The 21,116-nt window shown below is 41.8% G+C and overlaps 1 protein-coding gene and 1 long non-coding RNA gene across 3 annotated transcripts in view; one reads left to right on the top strand and one right to left on the bottom strand.

The window, feature by feature from the left end:
- The first annotated feature begins 6,304 nt into the window (after nt 1-6,304).
- On the top strand, nt 6,305-8,172 carry LOC148732472 (uncharacterized). Its single transcript, XR_016000791.1, has 2 exons — nt 6,305-6,433; nt 6,929-8,172. It is a non-coding gene; the product is annotated as an uncharacterized LOC148732472 (long non-coding RNA).
- LOC111333053 (uncharacterized) overlaps nt 7,827-21,116 on the bottom strand; it is a 30,111-nt gene continuing 16,821 nt past the window's right edge. For both annotated transcript variants that reach the window (XM_022938576.2, XM_088759036.1), the window contains 17 exons: nt 20,658-20,920; nt 20,123-20,359; nt 19,196-19,768; nt 17,819-18,046; nt 17,062-17,329; nt 15,585-16,948; nt 14,645-14,730; nt 13,719-13,921; nt 13,521-13,632; nt 13,121-13,335; nt 12,655-12,724; nt 12,505-12,577; nt 12,076-12,301; nt 11,401-11,959; nt 11,088-11,235; nt 10,905-11,002; nt 7,827-10,481 (listed from right to left, as the gene is read on the bottom strand). In XM_022938576.2, coding sequence (XP_022794311.2) covers nt 9,108-10,481; nt 10,905-11,002; nt 11,088-11,235; nt 11,401-11,959; nt 12,076-12,301; nt 12,505-12,577; nt 12,655-12,724; nt 13,121-13,335; nt 13,521-13,632; nt 13,719-13,921; nt 14,645-14,730; nt 15,585-16,948; nt 17,062-17,329; nt 17,819-18,046; nt 19,196-19,768; nt 20,123-20,359; nt 20,658-20,920 — 6,097 coding nt within the window. In that variant the 3' untranslated portion in view covers nt 7,827-9,107. The remainder of the gene's footprint in view (nt 10,482-10,904; nt 11,003-11,087; nt 11,236-11,400; nt 11,960-12,075; nt 12,302-12,504; nt 12,578-12,654; nt 12,725-13,120; nt 13,336-13,520; nt 13,633-13,718; nt 13,922-14,644; nt 14,731-15,584; nt 16,949-17,061; nt 17,330-17,818; nt 18,047-19,195; nt 19,769-20,122; nt 20,360-20,657; nt 20,921-21,116) is intronic.

The following is a 21,116-nucleotide window of genomic DNA, read 5'->3' on the forward strand; positions in this document are numbered from 1 at the left end:
GATTCAATCTGAAGATGACACTCCGCAAGTTTCAACGAGATCAGGAAGGCGATCAGCTAGAAACAAAAATTCCGACTTTGTCTTCTACTAATCACGGTCACTGACATTCAGTACAAACGCGAAAATCAGTTACCACACTGTTATCGGTGACAGCGGGGGCAGAGAATTCAGTGAACTTATCGGTTCTCCAAGGAAATGTACATGTGAGTAGTTTGTTTTTACCATTCAAATGTGAGGTGAATTATGGCACTTACGAACCTAACGAGAATTATTTTTTTGACTCTTGCTTGAAAGCCGCTAAAATAAAATTATCGCGGCGGGCTGAATCATGGAGAAAAGAAAATAAATTTTTAATTTATGACCGGTGCTTACAACGAGGAGGTAGAGGTAAACTCTGTTCTGCGAGTTGAGTATTCTACAAAGTAATTCCGCAGAACCAGGCGATTTATAAGTGTCTACCAGGATTGTCTGGCACTCTCCTAGCATTCTAAGGTATGCAAGTATAATCACTGAGTAACAGAAAGGAGAATATTCTAAGGGAAGGTCATATAAAACTGTAGAGTTTTCGTATGATTATGCAGTATTAGGTTATCTATTAGGTTATCTATTAGGTGAGCGATTTCTTTTCGCCGTGACACTAGGGCCACCGTAAATTTATTGACTTAGTAAGAGAAAATATTTGGCTTGAGCTCATGACCTATGGACCGAGCGCAGCGAGGTTCGTGCCTCCTAACCGAGAGCGAAATATTTTCTCGTCCCGCCCGACCAAATTCAGTCAATAAGCATTTTACTAGATGACCACGAGTGTTCAAAATTTTAATTAAATAGGACGCGATAGACGGGCACACACAGCCACACGAGCTCAAAAACAATTCTGCAGTTAAAGCTTTTCCTTTTGTTACTTTTTCAAGTCAGAACAAGAAACTCTAATTCCTTGAAAAACGCGACTTTTTTTTCCCATTTCTGTTTCCTTCAAGTTTTTGCAGCAAAGCGACGTGAGGCTAGCGGGGCCGAATGACTTTTTTGCAGACCGGGCTCACTTCAACCCGACCGGCCCTACATACGTCAGCTTTTATTATGGTTTTCTATGAGATTGCCCGAGCGGGGCCGGATAGGTCTTTTGTTAAACTAACGTAACAATCCAATGAAAGAGAATCCTAGGAATGTGTGGATACTAACGTAACAGTGCAATGAAAGAGAATCCTAACAGTGCACGGGATACGACCATTACAATGGGATGAAAGAGAATCCCAAGGGTGCGCGAGATACTAAGGTAACAATTCAGTGAAAGAGAATCCTAAATTTCGCGAGATACTGACGTAGCGGAAACACCTTATAGTACCGTATTTATTCGATTAAGCGCCCAGGGGCCCGTTTCTCAAAAGTCCGGTAAATTAACGGGCCCGAAGCTATATTTTAGAATCAAAATTTAAATAATAGAGAAGCAGTTTCTGGCATCTTAACCAATCCATTTTGTTTCTTTAGCTGACAGTTTTATTGTGTAATCCTAAAAACCTTTCAAACTCTCACCTTGAATGAAAACAGAACAGATTTACGGGCCCGATAAGTCACCGGAACCTTTCGAGAAACGGGCCCCAGGGCACTTACTTAATTTTTGGACTTTCGGGGTGGGCGTTTATTCGAGGTGGACGACGCTTATTCGAGGCTGGGCGCTTATCAAATTTTCACCATTTTCAGTATGTAAAAATCAAACAATGAAACTAGAGATTGTAAGCCATTAAAGAAATACCGCACGGTAATAATCAATACAAGTACTCCTCCTCTGCACTTTATTATTTTTTGGGGGGAGGGGGGGTGGGCGCTTATTCGAGGTTGGGCGCTTAAAATGTACTTTTAGGTGGTGGGGGTGGGCGCTTGATCGAGGCTGGGCGCTTATTGACTTTTTTCTACCTTCAGGGTGGGCACTTTTTCGAGGTGGGCGCTTATTCGAGGTTGGGTACTTAATCGAATAAATACGGTATATGAATCGAATTTCGCGCCTCTCGTGGTCGAGGCAAACATTTGTGTAACTATGCGAAGCAATGCAAACTATTTGCACGAAGAGCAGACCACAGTCAGCGTCAATTAAGTCCGTGTCCCAAAGGCGTAGGGGCCAGAAATTGGGCGGCTAGCAGCAAACGTCAGTTGAACGAATGTTTCCGATACTCTAAGTGAAAGAAAAAGAATTAAAAAATCAAAAAGAGGGAAGAGCCAAAACAAATAGCAGGCATGTTCGCAAAGTAAAGACAAATTCTCTAAGCCTTGTGCTCCAATAGTAAAAAGTATCAGTAGAAGAGGCTTTTCAGAAGTCCTGCTCCGTAAGAGTAAACAGTCCCAGAGACGAAAAGGAATTTGTGGGTAGCGGTCGATAATTACCATTCATTATTTGTCGCCTGGGGGGCGGCACAGGATTTTGCTTTTTGGGAGGGGGGGACACAATACCCATCCTCACCTAGACAATCATGCACATTACACAACCTCTGAACTTAACAAATGGTAAACAACATAACGTACACTACTGAGTTACGGTGCACACGGGAGGTTGCTAAGCACGAAAGAAGCGTAAGAGTCGATAGCCGAGAGCATCTCTAGCTCCCAAGTGCATCCACAATTCAACAGTGAACGCTGTGGTGTTCACCACTTGTTTTAAAACATAAAAAAGTTATTGCGAAACATTTGCTTACTTGGAAACATTTGCTCAAGTCAGCAGCTTACACCCTTGGGCAAATCGTAGACACTGAATTCACTAATCAGAGCGGGCGCCTAACGTGATTTATGATTTATGTTAGAAGAATTGGTTCATGCTCAGCGCGCGTATATCGAGTTATGGATGCACGTGGAAAGTTTAGGGAGCACGAGGAGAGCGTAAGAGCTATTCGATCGAGGCGCAGCTGAGTCAATATCTAGCTACCCAAATGCTCTCCAAACGTCTCGAGTGCATCCATGACTCGATATACGCACCGCAAAAAACATGAACCAATTCTTTTTTCGCCTTCGAATTGCTACATTTTCGCACCGTATTCAATTTACCTTTCAAACTTTTCACAGGGCTCAGTGCAAATTCGCCCGTAAGTTTCAATGATTACCCCCCTTCAGACAAAAAGGGTGCATTATTTTCTTTATTTCCCGAAATATAAAAAGCAACATGTTGTTCCCAAGCAAGAACGAACTTGCAACAATCAAAAACTATCATGGCTTCTTAGATGAAACACGCTGATAAGATCGTTTTCCTTAATATCATTATGTACAAGGCATCGGTACACCTGCTGTGAAGTTTTAACTTCTAAAGAAACTCTCGCGTTACATTGGTGGACAAATGAAGTGCACAACAGACCACTAAGTAGAAGTTTATCGAGGGAAATAAACCGCACTAACGAATTTTGAAAAGCTGGCGTTTCGAGTTCGAAGTCTGCTTAAGTTCTACACTTCAGCTTCTCAAAATTCGCTACGGTGGTCCGCTTATAATCTCCGTGTTGATAATCAGCTAAGTACTACACCTGCCGCTCCAAGCACCCAACTGTATTGTTTTTCACAGCTGTAGTCCACGCGGGTGTTGATATTATTCTCTGGAACAAAACCTTTTCCTTTTGATCTGTTAATTAAACGGTTTGCGAGATAAACTCAAGGATGACGCAAAATTTCTTTCATGTGGAATTAGATCTCAGAGAACAAAAAATGGAAGGAAGTTGAATAAACCAGCTTTGTCGCATATGTGTTTAAACTTAGAACACCAGCCAGTCATTTTCTGGAAAGTGATTGTCCGAAGATGAATATCCAATCGAGCGAGAGTCAAAGCTTCCAAACAAAGAAATTACGCTCGTTACCATTTTGATTAAAAAATAGTAAACAAAGATAATATCTGACCTTTAAGCAATGAACGACGAGGTGAAAATATGTGTAAATCAAGACATTGACAAATTTCTGCAATGAGAACATGATTGCCGAGTTAAGTCGGAAAAGAAAGTTGACAGACGACGCAAAAAGTACTGAATTTGTCTGCATTTGACTTGGAAAACCTAGCCGGTTTAAGTAGTCTACTCCAGACGTCAGTGACTGAAACGGAGCGAAATATCATACGGCGCGCAGAAGTGGACGAGTGAAAAGTGAGGGAGGCTTGGGGCGGGTCGGGTAAAGAACGCAACTCGACCCAAACCTAGCTCGTTTTTCTCACTCCTCCACTCCATTGCGCTTCGATATACCAACAGAGAGGTTAGGCCAACCTCTCTTCGCCCTGACTGAACGCTTAAGACAAGCTAGAGTTTTAGGAACTGAGTCGTGAGGGGATAAAAACTTCGGAAATGTAATTCCAAGGGTTAAAACCAAACAATACTTTTTATCAATTACGTCTTTATCAATCACGTTTTTATCAATCACAATACTTCTTTCTATAACAGGTCATTGAGAAGAATAGTATCTGGCTTCTAATTCACCAAAGAAAAATATCCATCTCAGATTGAACCGAACTCAATCCGCCATCGACCATTTTTGTCCCATAGTTTATAGAGGAAGTTCAAGAGAGTTCTACTGTACAACTTCCAATCCATTAGATTCTTATCACTTAACAATATTCCAGTCCTTGTGACAGTGTGAATTGAAATGGACGGCCGGTACTTGCACTAACTTGTTGTAATTTTATTCCCTTGTGTCTTCTGAAGGCGGAAATCTGACCTTATTTTTATTAAGTTTCTTTATTTTAGGATTTTACTAAAGATTACGAATGAATGGGAGAGGGTGGAGGGATTTCTTATGATCCCCTCTTTAGCTCGTACCCAGATCCTGCCGTATAACTGAAACTAAACAAGCACTTGGCCGTGGAAGGTCTGGGTATCAGCTTATCCCCTATCAATAAAATCCCTCTGTTAACCAAAACTGATCACTCCTCCTTCACTCAGGAAACCCATGTGATCCCCCAAACATCCTCTGACCCCCACCAAGGTGATAGATATTGGTCGATCTTTAGTGTCTTGCCAATAGGCGGATTCATGCCGACGTCACTGTTTACATTTTTGCTCGTTTGCATACGGCTTTGGGTAAAGAAGGAAGCATGTTAGATACAAATTGACTTCAGGCAGCTAAAGAGCAAGAAAACCTTACTACATGGTGAAATTTTTAGCTCTTTGGGTGTAATATTCAAGGAGAAATAGTCCATCAAAAACTGCAAAATTTCTTGGTGGCAAAAGCGCTAATGAGCTCATACATTCTATGTAAAATTTTGAGTTTTTAAACCGGTGTTGCACAAAAAGTATTCAATGCATCAGGCTCGTATTCATTGGCCGAGTTAATCGTACTTTTACCTTTCGATATTCAGAACTGATTTATTTTTAGCTCAATCAGAAACTGAATTGCTTATGCTAATGAGGCAAATATTGTAAACAAGGATTCCCCTATAGAAGGAACTATTTCCAACAATCCAGCTTGACTGATGGACGTGGGGCTTACGTTCTTGTTTACACTGCAGCACACGTTGGAATCCCGGGTAAACCGTAGAAGAATTTTCACTTGCACTCTCTGACCTTGTCTCCGAAGCATCAATGATTCTGGTCATTGACGCTGACACCCATCTGAAGGGATACAGTAGTTCCACCAACCTCGTTACCAAAGTGCCGTGAATTCCCGCCATCTCACAAAAAAAGGGGAATGTGCATTGGTTTTACACAACTATTTTCATTCCACTCCATAAAACGTATAGAAAAAGATAAGAAGGCAGAAATTTCTATAATACTAATCTCTCATTAGGAGGATTTCCGCTTGGTGTGTATGTCAAACCATTCCAAAACCCCTCCCCTCTACTAACTTCCCTCCTAACGAACCCCACTCTTCCCCAAAGTAAGAAAAAAGCAGTATCATCGTCATTCGTTTGGGCGAGGTTGCTTTACAGCTCAATGTAAAATTAAATTGCCTGCACAAGTACCCTTCAAGATATTTTAGGTTTTGAACCCAAGAAATCCATATTCTATAGGGTATATGTCGACTATGGGCGTAAATTCAGATAAAAAAATGATCGGCAGGTTAGCTTTCGGAAAGTATAAGCCGTTTCCACGTCCCTCTTGCAAGCCTTAGAAAGTCATAAGCCTCCACCCCATCCCCCAAGGGGCGCGATAGGAGGCTCACGTTGATGCGAACAGAGTGCAGGGAAGCTCGAGGTCTTATGGTAAGTGAAAGGACAGTTCTACAACACCGTGCGCGCCGCCCCTTATCAAGGGGTGACAACTGGAGAGGGCAGAGAAAATTAATTCTTGCATAGAGCTCTCAGCCAATCCGAAGAAAGCAAAACTTGTGACATTGCCGCGCTCGCTGGTTCCGAGTTTGTTTGTGGTTTCGCATGGTGGTTTCCATAGAAGCTTTGTTGGGGGGTTTAAATTAACTTCAAGCCATCATATCCAGATTGGTCTTGTCCAGCAATCAACATACATAAATCAAAGAAAGGGACGTTGTAAGTTATTCATGTTGTTTCAAACATATTTTGAAAAATTAGCGTCAAATTGAAGTATCTAAGAGTCAATAACTAGATTCGTTTTACATAAATACCTTTTGTTTGACATCGTTCGAGCGTTTATTGACTCCGCGTCTACCAAATCTGCTCAAACAATCAAACATAATTTAAACGGGAGCGCACGGAAGATAATTCGGTTGCCCAGTTTACGTAATCCACATCCCTCACTCAAACCAAAAATCCTCCGACTTTTGTATTAAAAAAAGCAGATTTCGTGATTCGTGTTCTGTCACATAAAATGTAGAAAAATGCTTCAAATTGTCATCACAAATAAATAGCATGGTCAATAAACATCTGCCGGGTCACAATTATGAGTCGCGACTTGTCATTCAAAAACAAAACACAACGAAAATTACATTATGACATTAATCGCGCTTTTAACAATCCTTGCACTATCAATGATTTTAATATACTAAAATAGGGCCCTATTTCCAGGTGTCTTCTGCTTCTTCCACAAGTCGATTTGTGAGAAACGGTACATTCATAAGCTCCCATTCTATGACGCCGTTTCATAAAGATTGTTCCGGTTTGTCGCACATCATTTGCTTCCTCTCATGTGGTAAACGTCATCAACTCTCCACAATAACAGTGATGCGTTTCCGCACAATAACGAATCCCTTGCCTGTGCATCTTCAGTGACCTAAATACCACGCGGTTTGCCACACAGAGATAATCCCTGCTGTCCTGCCAATGTTTTGACGAAAGAAATCGACGATTTACGAACAACGCGCACTGTTAATCTGCACGTGCTGCACGGTTCCAGCGTCAACTCGCTCAGTGATTGGCTACGGACCAGATGTCCCGCACAATGGAAGCACGAGAAAAGAAGTGTGTGGGAAGGTTCTATATACATTTTTCCCACGGGTTTTAACGCCACGAGGCCACTCAATCCGTCAATATTTACTAACTCATTCACCTTCCATTGTTAATTGTCGCTTCTTTTACATACCTGCCAAAACGTATGGTTTGACAGTAAGACTGATCGTGTATTTGAAGTACTCTTGGATTCTCTTGTTTCAACGGTTGATACATCCATGAAAATAATCGAGTGCCTACCTCGCAAAGTCGTCTTTAACCAAGTTTCCCTAAAACCAACGAAACGAGATGAACAAAGGAAATTCACTCTACTACATTGAGAATTTAAGCGACCAATTCATACGGAAAGTAACCAGCTGATTATCTGTCAACCTGTAAGAAATTGGGCCACCTTCCAAATGATGCCAAAAGCGTAAACAATGTTCACAGTTCTTTTCATAAATCCGCACGTTTGTCAGGAATATCGGACCGATTCATCCGTATCATAAAAAAATAACACTAATCAACACACCACCTGTCTGCTCTCAATCGCAATTCAAGGTTTATTATTGTTTTCCGTCCCAAAATAGTCTTTATCGTTGATAACATAGTTTCTGTAACTAAATGATTTCCAGAAAAGAAGTTATAAAAATAATATACGGGATTACCGAAGCTTCTAGTCGGGCTAAAACAATCACGGAACCTTATCAAAGGACCCTTCACTTAAGTAATAGGAACTCAAATGTTTTCGGTGTGTTGATTGAACTGAGTGTGTCCGGTACAAGGGGCATAAATGTTTTCAATATACAAAAAATGTATTTACAGTTTGGTACGTTCTCCCTAATTTACATCTTAAAAATATATTAAACTTTTCTATAGCTCTGTGTTTTGTTCCTACATGAAATTCAATTATTCGACTATACATCAATTGCATTTTTTTTTTAAAAAAAACGCAGTGATCACCATTCGCTTCGCCTTCAAATATGCAGTGTATCGATGTACTGCAATCCTTCCCGCGTTTAAATTACTATTGCGGTCATACCATACCAAATATCATTCCTTAACTTATATCTTACAAAACCCAATGAAAATTCAACCGACTGGACACAACCTCTGGTAAGATAAGAACTTTAAAACTGTTCATTCTAGAAAAATTTTATCGTATGTTTAAAAAGCCTCGATTGTCGATTTATCCCCCCCCCTCCCACCCCGAGTTGGCCACCCAAAACACAGTTGAGTGACTATTTATAATAATAACTACAACGTTAACTGCTTAATAAATAACTCGACACGACTTGTAACATTATGATGCATACCTAAAAAACAACAGTTTTACCAAACTTACTTATTCATCGTTACACAATTTAAGTTCTCTTCAGAGGGTGAAACGTGAACCACATCGCACGCCACTTAACTTACTAAAGTATCAGTGGCCGTACCCCTTTGTCAATCTCGTTCGATAATAAGCCCCGACTCACACTGGCAAGCCAAAAAAAAAAAAAACATCACCTATCTTTTCTCTATCAGCAACAAAAGAAGATTTCGTGCTTGTTTGGGTCTTCGTGACAAATTGTCGTGGGGCGTCACGCAACGCTTCTCACGAAACATTGCGTGATATTCTGTACAGAGCCAGACTGACTTACGACTATCGGCAAATTTCACTGTCATTTTTTATACAAATAAATAAATACGCTTAGCGATTAATAAACCAAGAATGAAGTAGAAATAACTGAGCGTAGCATGTATTGTGACGACTCTCAAGGTGACATTAAACTGTCAGGTCATGATAAACAATTCGAAGATGGCACAAATCAAATGGTTAGCACGAAGACGATGATGACGAAGATGAACAGTCTCCTGGCGAATCAGGTGAGGGAGTCGGGAAAGACGATAAATACTTCTGAGGCGAAGAGTCGTAATTGTTCAAAAGCCGCAATTGTGTATGTGCAGGAAGCATTTCATCGGCCGGAAATACAAGCTGATGAGGCAAATGATGCAATTGTTGATGATGCATCGAATAATCGTCATTTTGATAGTCTTTCCTAAACGGCAGGACGCTTCCTAATCCGCCACCGCCGTGGGTATACATGTTGGAGTTAGTAATAGCATGAAATGCGGCCTGTTGGGAGAGCGGTGGAGGCGCCTTTTGCGCCGAATGACAGGTTCTTCCGTTAAAGACTAAAGGTCGAGAATCAGGAGGCTGCAGACCGCCGCAATGTAAGTCTGGCGTGCTATGCACCGAGTAGAGTCTTTGACCCTCTGACGGCCTGACAGGTGCCGCACTGGGTATGTACCGACAGTCTGATGTAGTGGGTACGGTGTGGTCCATAGTGGTCGCTTGCCCTAATGATGTATTCATGGGAAACCCGCATATGGACATATCCGTAGGATCATCGAGATCAATCGAATCCCAATCAATTTCAACCCCTTCCAACCCTGCTAGGTAATCGGGAGATAACATTTCAGCCCCTTCCAACCCTGCTAGGTCCTCGGGAGATAATATTTCTAGCGGTGAAGGCGGTTGTGCATCCAAAGAGTTTGGAGCTTGAAGCGGTGATAGCGTAGTTGAATCCGCGGGAGATATGCCGGGAGAAATACTACCTAACGGCGAGAGTCCGTTCGTGATGGGCACACAATTTGGCGAAAACGCCTGTTGCTGCTGCTGCCCAGCTGCGCAGGACGTTACAACATGCATGGACGCAGGAGGCGAGAGCGTCGGGACGACACTCATGGCCGGTCGCACTTCCTCGTCCGGCCGCGCCTTCTTGCGCTTCCTCTTTGCATTATTGTTATTATTATTTCCGGTTGCGCTCGGCCTGGGTCTCGATCCAGGCGTTCTGCTCCCTGTCGTCTTTGGACGCGCCGCGTGGAATTGTTGTACCATGGCTGCAGCGCTGCTATTGGGAATCTCGACAGCTGGTGGCGATGTTGCCAGAGGAGATGCTAAACTAACCATGGGTGATTTTTGCCCCTCGGGGGGTGAAGTAGGGGCCGGAACTGCCTTGGGCGAGTTACACCCAAGTGACCAATCTGTTAGTAATTCAACAATGTCGTGATGATGTCTTTGTTTAGCGATATCCTCAGGTGTCATATCCATAGAATCGGCGACTTTCCTGTTGGCATAATTCACTAAAAGATGTCTCACGGTCTGTACGCTTCCTTCACGACAACCCAGGAACAACGGTGTCTGACCCTAGAGATGAATTAAAAAACACTTAATACACCAATCACCGTCAAAACAACAAATAATTCAAACCTGAAAAACAAGTAATCTCAAAAAGTATTCCTTCTTAATTTGCCCAACATTTGCATTGCGACTTAGGCGATCGCGTTACGCGTCTACTAAAATACATCCCCTGGATGCTGCAAACGGCAAGAGAAACTTTTCTGTGGAGGGCACGGTCAGCGAGCAGAGCTTTTCCTACAAGGTATCATGGGCCAATAGTAAGAAACCTCAAAATACCTTGCGCGTAGGATTTTCAATGGCCGCATAACGTGATCGCAAGTCAACCACTACGATGGAAATGTCCGGTGAATTTGACTAGAGATGCAGTCAAATGCAACTCGTCTGCTCTCTGCAAACCGTGCTGATATGAGAAATCTGAATTCGACTAACCTTTTCGTCTTGCGCATCTTTCTTAGCGCCATTTCTTAGCAGCTCTTTGGTGACTTCCAAGCTGTTCACTGAAGCAGCCCAATGCAAGGCGGTTTTTCCTAAAACGAGCGAGATGTCAGAACTCGACACAAACGTTAAAATCAACTGTAATTTAAAGACAAAAACAGAAAGTCAGGAATTAACCTTGATTGTCAGCGCTGTTAACCTTGACTCCGGCTTTGATGAGGTGCCGCACCTGCTCTAGAAGATCATGTCTTGCGGCAAGGATAAGCGGGGTGGTACCATCGTCCATTCGGGCTTCCAGATCTGTGGCACGATTCCGTAACAAGATCTGAAAGCACAATGAAATGAAGTCGGTGAGGGGTACCCGAGAAAAAGACCAAAATTTAATTAATTTGGAAAAAAGAAACACTGCAGGAATGCTTGATGATGATGATGATGATGATGAGTACACATTTGTTTTCCTAAATCAAGGTGAATACTATTTGTTATTTACCTGGAAAACACCTTGGGCATCAGCTCCGATGGCCAAATGGAGGGGCGTGCGGTTGAGGCGGTCACGTGCGTTCGCATCTGCTCCGTAGTCCAACAGACGTTTAGCCACATCCGCCCTTGAGTGCCGGGCAGCAAGATGAAGCGGCGTCTCCCCCAGGTCCGTCTTGGAACCATAGTTTGCCCCTAGAGATAGCAAATCCGACGTTATGGCCCCTCCACTGTCATCGCTGTCTTTGTCATCATCGAGGCTGCTGCCATCACCGTAGGTTCCACGGCAGGCGGCCAAGTGAAGAGCTGTCATTCCACCGGGGCCTCTGGCATCCACGTCTACGCCCGGTGCCCCTCTTTCGCCACTTCCCTCCTGAGGTGGAGTCAGAGCCAGCGCGCAATTGCGAACGTCTGCCGCCTGCTTGTGGAGAGTAGTCCACTTGCGCGAGTCTTCTCCATTGTCCAGCTTGACGCGTTTAGATTCTCTGGGGGGAGTCAGGTCTGACCGGCTACTCTCGCCATCGGCGAATGCGCCTTCCTCGTCAACTTCTGACGAACTCTTGCTTATCGATCTGCCGTGAAAAGACAAAAACAAAATCAGCGAGAAGTTTCGTCTTCATCATTTCCCTCGGCAAAAAACTTGCCACTTGATTCTTCAAACCAGCTGGTGATCACCTATTGAACTCACCTCATGGAGACTTCCTGCCCCACAGGATCACGTCTGGTGGAGGGCTGACGCCTGGGCCGGTGTCTTGGAAAGCCCTCTGGTACCCAAAGCTTAGCGTATACTCTCTTAGCACCCGCCAACACTCCCACAATAAGCAGTGGGATTCCTACACACAGCATTGCGATATAAAGTGGTGACAGCCCCGTCGAAGGTTCAGTTGTTGTTGGAGTACTGGGGGTGTCCTCCACTAAATAAAAATTAAAAATTATGAAATAAAGGCATTTAAAACAACAAAACTGTCAGATGAACGCAAATAGTACGCGTGTGTTAACCGGTACGTTCCTGTAGGCCGAAACGCGACGTTCAATGCATGACGTAAAAAGATTTAACAAGGTACGATCATAATAACAACAACAACAACAACAATAGATAGAGAACACGAGTACCAACCTTCAACTCTGTACAAAGGATAGGGTAGATCCAGCTTGTTAGACGACTTTAACGCACCAAGGTAACGGGCCGCCTAAAAACATACAACACAGGTCAAGGTTGGCACTGATAGCGAACCAAGATCATCCTTGAACAATAAAAAACACTTACTTCGCTGGCTGTAGAGATACACGCCGACCCTGTGCAACCTCTTTGATCAAGTTGTACATGCACTTTCGTCCTGTAGAGAGAAAAGCCACAACAAGGGAACTAATCAGTCGAGGTGTTCCACAAAGAACTGGAGCACTGAGCGATTGAGTTTTTGATAAAGAAAAGATACACAGCAATAGTCCGACAAACGGACAAGTCATATAGAAAGATCCCTACGGTAGCAAGCACTGAGTCTCTTTTGTGCACAACAGCTTCGACTCTCTTTACAAAACACATTGCACAAAAGAGCAATGTAGTAGTGTTTCTAAGGCTGGAGGAACACATAGTAATAAAAGATAGGTAAAGGTGTTTGTTCCACGGCAAGCACGTTCAAATAACTAAGAGAGTAAAAGCTTCTTGCACGCAAGTATCCGCCTGCAAATCGACTGTACTGCAATCAAAGAGCAACGTAACTGTGTACCCTTACCCTGTTCCTTCTGCTGCTCGAACAACACGCAGACGAAAAACTTGGCGGCGTTTACGCATTCCAAGTCGAACGGGATAGATCATCTCCTCGTTTCCTTGACGCTTAATAAATGCAATGGTATGCAAAACCGCAGAAAGGTCTCTCATGAATATTCTTGAGCCATTGCGGAAAACTTCTGGTGGCACCAGCAACACAAGTATAAGCGTCCCTTCGCCCTAGAGAAAAAAGGTTAATTTAACAGATTATTTATCAATCCGACCGTTTCACGAATGGTAAACGTTAAAAACCTTCTTCTAATTGAAAATGGGCCTCACTCACGCGAAGAAGCAAGATCCTTGCTTTATCATAAAAACGACTGTCTGATTAATCCGTAGAAACAGCTATAAGCAATTTTACTCACCGGTTCCGGCTTTCCAGTGTCGCAGTCCAGGCCATCCTTCAAACAAGCTTCATTGTTGCACACATGATCGCATTTTGCATTCTCAAAGCGTGGCTTGCAATAATCATCATTGCTGTAATGCAAACAAGCAATTAAACAGTAAGTACCTTTGGGCAAGTGATCGTTTTTTTCCCCAACTCTTTAAGATTTCGTAAATACCTGCATTCGTCCTTGGGTGCGTTGCAGTCAAATCCGTCAAAAAGGCATTCAGCTTTGTTGCAATGCTTGTCGCATTTGCCATTTTTGAATACTTGGTAGCAGAATTCTCCACTAGCTGTAACTGCAGAGCAGTTCGCCCAAGGTTTTATTCCAAGGGAACAAACAGTCCCGTCCCAGTTGCAAGAATGAATGTTGCAACTTCCCTGAAAAAAGACAAAAGGCGCTTGACATTACGAATTAACAAATGGTAAACACCACAGCGTACACTATTGAGTTATGGATGCACACGGGAGGTTGCTAAGCACGAAAGAAGCGTAAAGAGTCGCTCGAGGCGATAGCCGAGAGCGACTCTAGCTTCTTGAGTGCCTAGCAAACCTCCCAAGTGCATCCATAACTCAATAGTGTACGCTGTGGTGTTTACCATTTGTTTTATAACATAACATTGATACATTGTAGCTAAAGAGTTCCCTTTTATTTAAGAAATCTTACGCGACCAGAAAAAACAAGCGCGCGCGGAAAAATAGTCTTTGCATTTGCTCACGTCAGCAGCGTACACCCATGGGCAAATGGGGGACGCTAAATTGACCAATCAGAGCGCGCGCTTTACTCTGGTTATGTTATAATAAGTATGGGGCTCCGCTGCGCGTACTTCGCGCACTGCAACATTGGCTATCAAGGACACAGTAAAGAACAAAGTCAACTTTGTTTTAAATGCACATAAGAAGCTTACGTTACAAGTCCCTCCCGGTACAAATGTTCAACATTGGCTATAAAGGACACAGTAAAGAACAAAGTCAACTTTGTTTTAAATGCACATAAGAAGCTTACGTTACAAGTCCCTCCCGGTACAAATGTTCAACATTGGCTATCAAGGACACAGTAAAGAACAAAGTCAACTTTGTTTTAAATGCACATAAGAAGCTTACGTTACAAGTCCCTCCCGGTACAAATGTTTTTTTACAGTATGAATAGGGGCACATCTCTTCTTCGCAGTTGGTCCCTTTAAACCCAACTGAAAATAAAAAATAAATAAATACAAATTAGTCATGTTTGTTCATGACGACTTTATATCTCCTTGGAGGGATCAATACGCAAAAATTCCATTACAATGTTAAGACAGTGTCTAGTAGATGGGTGATGCGAATCTAAAATGAAAACAAAAACAACTAGGAGATAACGTCTGGAAATATGACGCGGGAAAGACAACAAAGGAGCAACTTCATTATCTTTTTGGAGTAAAAGAGTTCAACTGGCTTCTAACCTTTGTAACGTTTTTATACCGTTCATTCTTAAGATCTCATTAGCAATTCTCCTTACTGTCTTATAATATTGCTTTGGAGAATTTAGTATTGGATCAAATAACAATTTGAAAATTTTCTCAATTCTCATTGTCTGCTTGTTATTGAATTGACTTTGCAGTGTAAGGAGAAATTCTGTCTCGGTCACCTCACGAGAGCTAGAGGGTTGAAACTGGTTGTCATTTGGTTAACAATGAATCCAAGACAAATTGGAATCAATCAAAAGAACACTGACCATGACTACACATGTTGTGCATGCAAATTAAACGAAAACATCCCTTTCCTTCAGGTCAACATGTTTTTCTTTTTTCATCCTTCAAACCCCCCCCCCCCCCTCCCCTGTACAAATAGTACCTTGAAAATGCATTCACTTAACAAGGCTTAACACTAACTTTTCAACTTACTGGCCAAGTGACTGGTGCCAATATGGATGTTACAACAATTTCAGTTTGTTTACTAACCAAACTGGCTTGTCAAAATCAAAAACCACAAATCAAAACGGAATTTCTACTAGTCTGTGGCAAGTTGGCTACCGTTAGTGTCAAACCCTACTTAAAACACTTTTTACCTGGACACTTGCACCTGTAGTGACCCATCTTATTTTCACATGTGCCATTATGCACGCATGGATTGCTTTGACATTCATCAATCTCCTGTTCACAGTTTCTTCCAGAATATCCCAGAGGACACCTGCACTCGTAGTTATCCAACAAATCCACACACCTTCCTCCATTCTGACAAGGCGCTGAAAGACACTCGTCCGGATTCCACTCACAGCTTCTTCCTTTCACTCCATCCACACAAGCACAGGAAAAACTGCCATTTACATGCGTCAAACAGTTGCCGCTGTTCAGACAAGGATCGTCTGAACATGAGTAAACACGGCGTTCACAGTTTAGCCCTGAATATCCCTGCTGGCAGAGGCACGTATGTTTTCCAGCCCCATCTTTACATTCAGCTCCATTTTGACAGGGATATGACAAACATTCATTGATATTAATGTCACAATTCTTACCAAGAAATCCCAACCTGCACTTACAACTGTAATCATTATTAGGCAAGGAATAACATTTTTCAGTCCCAAGTGCAGAGCATGGATTGGAGGCACATTCATCAATGTCAACCTCACAGCGCACTCCTGAATACCCTGCAGGACATTGGCAGGAGAAACTCTCCAAGCCATCCATACAATGCCCTCCATTGAAACAGGCGTTAGGAAAGCAATCATCTGGATTCCTTTCACATCTGTTACCAACATATCCAACACGACAGGAACAGATGTAATCATCTACAAGATCATTGCAAGTGCCACCATTGTCGCATGGGTTTAAAGCACAATCATCAATATTTGTTTCACAGTCATCACCTGCAAATCCTCTCAAACAACTGCAGGTATAGTTTGCAACACCATCAAAGCACTTGGCACCATTCTTACAAGGTCCACTAGCACAATCATTGATGTTGACTTCACAGTAGCTTCCTGTAAAGCCGGGAGGACACGAACAGGACTGTACATTCTGGTCATCATCAATGCAAGTTCCACCATTCAAACACACAGTACTTCGATCTGTAAGTTTAGTCTGAGCATTGATGCAGGTTATGTTTTCCACGTCACATATTACACCTTTAAATCCTGTCAGACAATCACAATGAAAATCAAGAGCATTTGGGTCTTGTTTACATGTTCCACCATTTTTACATGGAGAATTATGACACCAGTTTATCACACTTTCACAGTTCCTTCCAGAGTAGCCTGGTTTACAATAGCAGCTGTAAGAACCAATCTCATCAACACAAGTTGCACCATTTTGGCAGGGTTGTGAATTACATTCGTCTATATGGAGCTCACACCTCTTCCCAGAGAAACCAGGAGAACACTTACAAGAGAAATCATTCACTTTATCAACACAAGTTGATCCATGGAAACAGGGACTGCAAAAACAAAAAAAGATACAATATTAAAATGCAACAGCATGCAGTTACTCATTTAGGAGATGAGGTAGGCAATGTGACCTTTCATTCAAATCCAAAGTAGAACTACTCACTTGGGTTTACAGTCATCAATATTGGTTTTACATTCAGAACCACTGTAACCACTGTAACAGTCACAAACATATTTGTTGACACCATCCCTGCACTGGCCATGTTTGCAGGGGCTGGGGGATGTACATTCATCAATGTCAACCTCGCACAACTGTCCCCTAAAGCCAGGGGCACACTGACAGGAGTAGCCATTCTGCTGCGAGATGCATGTTGCACCATTTTGACACTGATTTCCAAGACAGTTGTCAACTCTGGTTTCACAACTTCGACCTTAAAATTTCAAAAGATGTAGAAAAAATAAAATGAAAATCAACCACAAGACATCCAAGCACATGTACGTCGGGATTCTCCTCATCCCCATAGAGAAAAAAAGGCACATTTTACCTTCTTGATTGCAAATTTACCACAGTAAGAGAATTGGGTGTTGCATTTGGAGAGTTCTCCACCTGATTGGTTCATCAGTTCTCAATATCTGTTTTCATGTCTTCCTTCAGTCTGGCTTTGTGCGTGTGGGCTAATCTAGGGTCTTAGCATCGACTGCATTTTATTCCATTGCTGCATAATTGTAATTATTTTAGGTCTTAGAATTTTTTGTAAAACTTTGTAGTTTTATATAGTCATATATATTTATAAATAATTGTGAAAAGTACCCAATTCAGCCTATGGCTGCAAAGTATTTTCTTGATAATAAACTATCTATCTATCCAAATAAAGGTTGGAGCTTCAGACTTAAGAAACATTAAAAACAAATATACAAACCTGTGAAATCAGTTGGACACTGACAATGATACTGGGCAACACCATCAGTACAAATGCCACCATTTTGACAAGGTTGTGAGCGACACTCGTCAGTATTCATGTCACATTTGTCACCATAAAAACCAGGATGACAGGCACATTTGTAGCTGTTGAGTTCATCAATGCATGTGCCACCATTACCACAAGTCACACCAATACAATCATCAACATTGTGCTCACACCTTGTTCCTGCAAAACAGAATGCCATTCTTATTGTCGTGCAAAAACTAAGGCACAGTGTACACCACCATTAGGTCAGAATCTCAACCATTTAACTCCCAAGATCACAGTAGTAATTCTCACTACTGTCTGCTATACAATTCATGTCATGTTAGTTCCGAGAATTTGGTTTTGAATCAGCAAATAATTCCCTAACTGATATTTTTCTTTATTCTCATCACTTGACTGCTTAATGTTGTATCAACATTGTATCGAGAAATTATCTCTTGGACACTCATGGGAGTTCAAGGGTTTGACAGGTACTTGCAAATAACCAAATACATAGTAGAAACTATCTTGATTATGGTGAAAAACAATCTGGAAGCAATGGATTCCTCCAATATTCAGTTGTGACAGTGAAGATGATGTACAATTTTGAGAAGGGACTCCAAAAGAAAAATATTTCCCAAGTCTTACTCCATACAAGTAGCAAACCATACAACAACATATATGCTTTAAAGCATAACTCCCGTAATTTCTGGCTGTTTACCCGCACTGGCCGATTATTGCATGCGGCGAAAAAAAAGTCAACAAATTACCCGCACTGGTGGATAACCCGCACCTTAAAAGCAAAGACAAGTTGTACAAAAAGGCACACAAAGTTTCATACTCAACAGAATGCCAATTCATGGTCACATTTTGTGTGAGCAATTGTTCAATGCCGTGTTGAATTGTTGATTTCTAAAAAAATCGATATCTCCAGTTCTACTGGGCTTAACAAGTCCCTTAGAGCGGGAAAATTCTCTTCAGCTCAAGCTAGTGTTAACTGGAAATTTGTTACTGATGCACTGGATACCCTTAGATTATTTTTGTCACCATCAAGGTTTTGTTTACACGCGTGCCAATAAAAATTTGTTCGTTGCGCAATTGTGCGTGAAATAAACTTGAGTCAGAATCATGTTTTCGTGCCAGTTTGTGGCACTCTTAATACAATAAAATTCATTTGAGAGGTGGAAATGCAGGTAGGTGAAATTTTTTTCAATTCAACTTCCAGTAGATTTCAAAATTGTCACATAACCTGCACCTCCCTATTACCCACAGTGGTGCATGTTTAGGGAAAAATCAACAGATTACCCGCAGGTAAAGGGCCGGAAATTACGGTACTTTTCATCTGCTTACCACTTGTGCCTTGAGGACAGGTGCAGCGGAATCCATTTTGCAAATCAGTGCAGCTTCCGCCATTCATGCAAGGATTGCTAGCACATTCATTAACTTGGTGTTCACAATTGTTTCCTGTATAACCAGGGGTGCACTGACAAGAGTAGCCATTCACTCTATCCACACATGTTCCATAGTGTTTACAAGGTACAGAGAAACAGTCATCAATATCTACATCACAGTTACGTCCACTAAACCCACTAGCACATGTGCAGGTATATGATGCAATACCATCAGTGCATGTAGCTCCATTTTTGCAAGGATTTGGGTTTGCACAATCATCAATGTTAATCTCACAATTAGTGCCATTAAAGCCAAGACGGCAGGAACAACTATACTTGTTTACTAAATCATGGCACTGACCACCATGTTGACAAGGACTGCTGTCACATTCATTTATCTTAATATCGCAAAGTGTGCCTGTCCATCCTGGTTGGCATTTGCAGTCAAAATAATTGGCATAGTCCAAGCACACAGCATTGTTTTTACAAGGATTTGAAGAGCATTCATCTATAGGTACATCACACCTTTCACCTAAAAGAACAACGACAGTGAAAAGTCGTGTAAATACCAATCTTTCTTTAGATCTCTTCTCAAATAAACATGATGTACCTTTTGGACTTATTGCAGAGAACACATCACAATTTCTTGTGTTGACCACTAAATTTTACACTAACTTGTTGATCTAGTTCTAAGAAACTTGCTGATATACACCCTGTCAGTGGTGCAGTGCAATTCTGCAAGTGCCCCTTGAAAGATTTTAATCAATTACCTTAGCTTCTGCTCCAGCACATTGACATGGAAAACTGATCCTTTAACAAGTCTTTTTAACCTTCTCTGCTACTATCTAGTTCATTCCTTTAACTGCATGTGTGTTATAACATTTACCTTTGTAACCAGGAACACAACTGCATGTAAAAGACCCAGGAGTGTTGACGCAGGTGCCACCATGGTCACAAGGTGACCTTATATTCCGGTCGCACTCATCGATGTCAATACTGCAATTCTTACCAGTCCACCCTCTTGGACATTTGCAACTATATTGTCCAAATGCATTAGGTGAACAAGTAGCATCTCCAAAACAAGGCTGATAAAAGCATTCATCATCATGCTGGCACACAGGACCTGGGTGATATTAATTTGAGCACATATAAGATAACCAGAAAAGACAAGGAAAAACCACACCTGGATGTTCAGGCTTTAGCAAGTACACAAAGAAAGCTGTTTTTTGAATCTTACAAATTTTGACCCTCAGAATCTCTGTTACTGTAACCCAATCAACCTTTTCTCAGTACATGACATCCTTAGTATCATTTCCACAAGTAACCCAGCACTTTTTGTAGAGTAGAAAAAGATTCATATATATAAACTTCATCTTTATTTTAGGGTCTTGACCCTTCATGTATACAAAAACTATACTTACCCACTTTTCCAGGAGGACAGATACAATCAAATTTTCCAACTTTATCCACACAAGTGCCACCATTAAAACACAAGGGGGTATTTCCAGTAGGCACACAGTCATCCTTATTGATGGAGCAATCAGGTCCTTCCCAGCCAAATATACAACTACAAATGTAGCCACCAAAAGTATTTGAACAAGTTGCACCATTTTTGCATTGACTATTCACTTGGCATTCATCCACATCCTTTTGACACTTGTCCCCAGTGAAATTAGATGGACAACTGTCAATGAAGAATATATTTTGGTAAGGCTCTCTTCAGATGTCGAGTTACTAAAAATATTAACATGTAAAACTTGTGGTACAATAAAACTTGTCCCTAAATTGAATAAGCAAATAGATAAGATGCATTAATGGCAATGAGATTTCACTCTTCAACCTCTAAGATTTAGTGACTAGCATCTAATTTTCCCTTCCAA

The sequence above is a fragment of the Stylophora pistillata genome, chromosome 4 (genome assembly GCF_964205215.1).
Source record: "Stylophora pistillata chromosome 4, jaStyPist1.2, whole genome shotgun sequence".
NCBI classification, from domain to species: Eukaryota; Metazoa; Cnidaria; class Anthozoa; order Scleractinia; family Pocilloporidae; genus Stylophora; species Stylophora pistillata.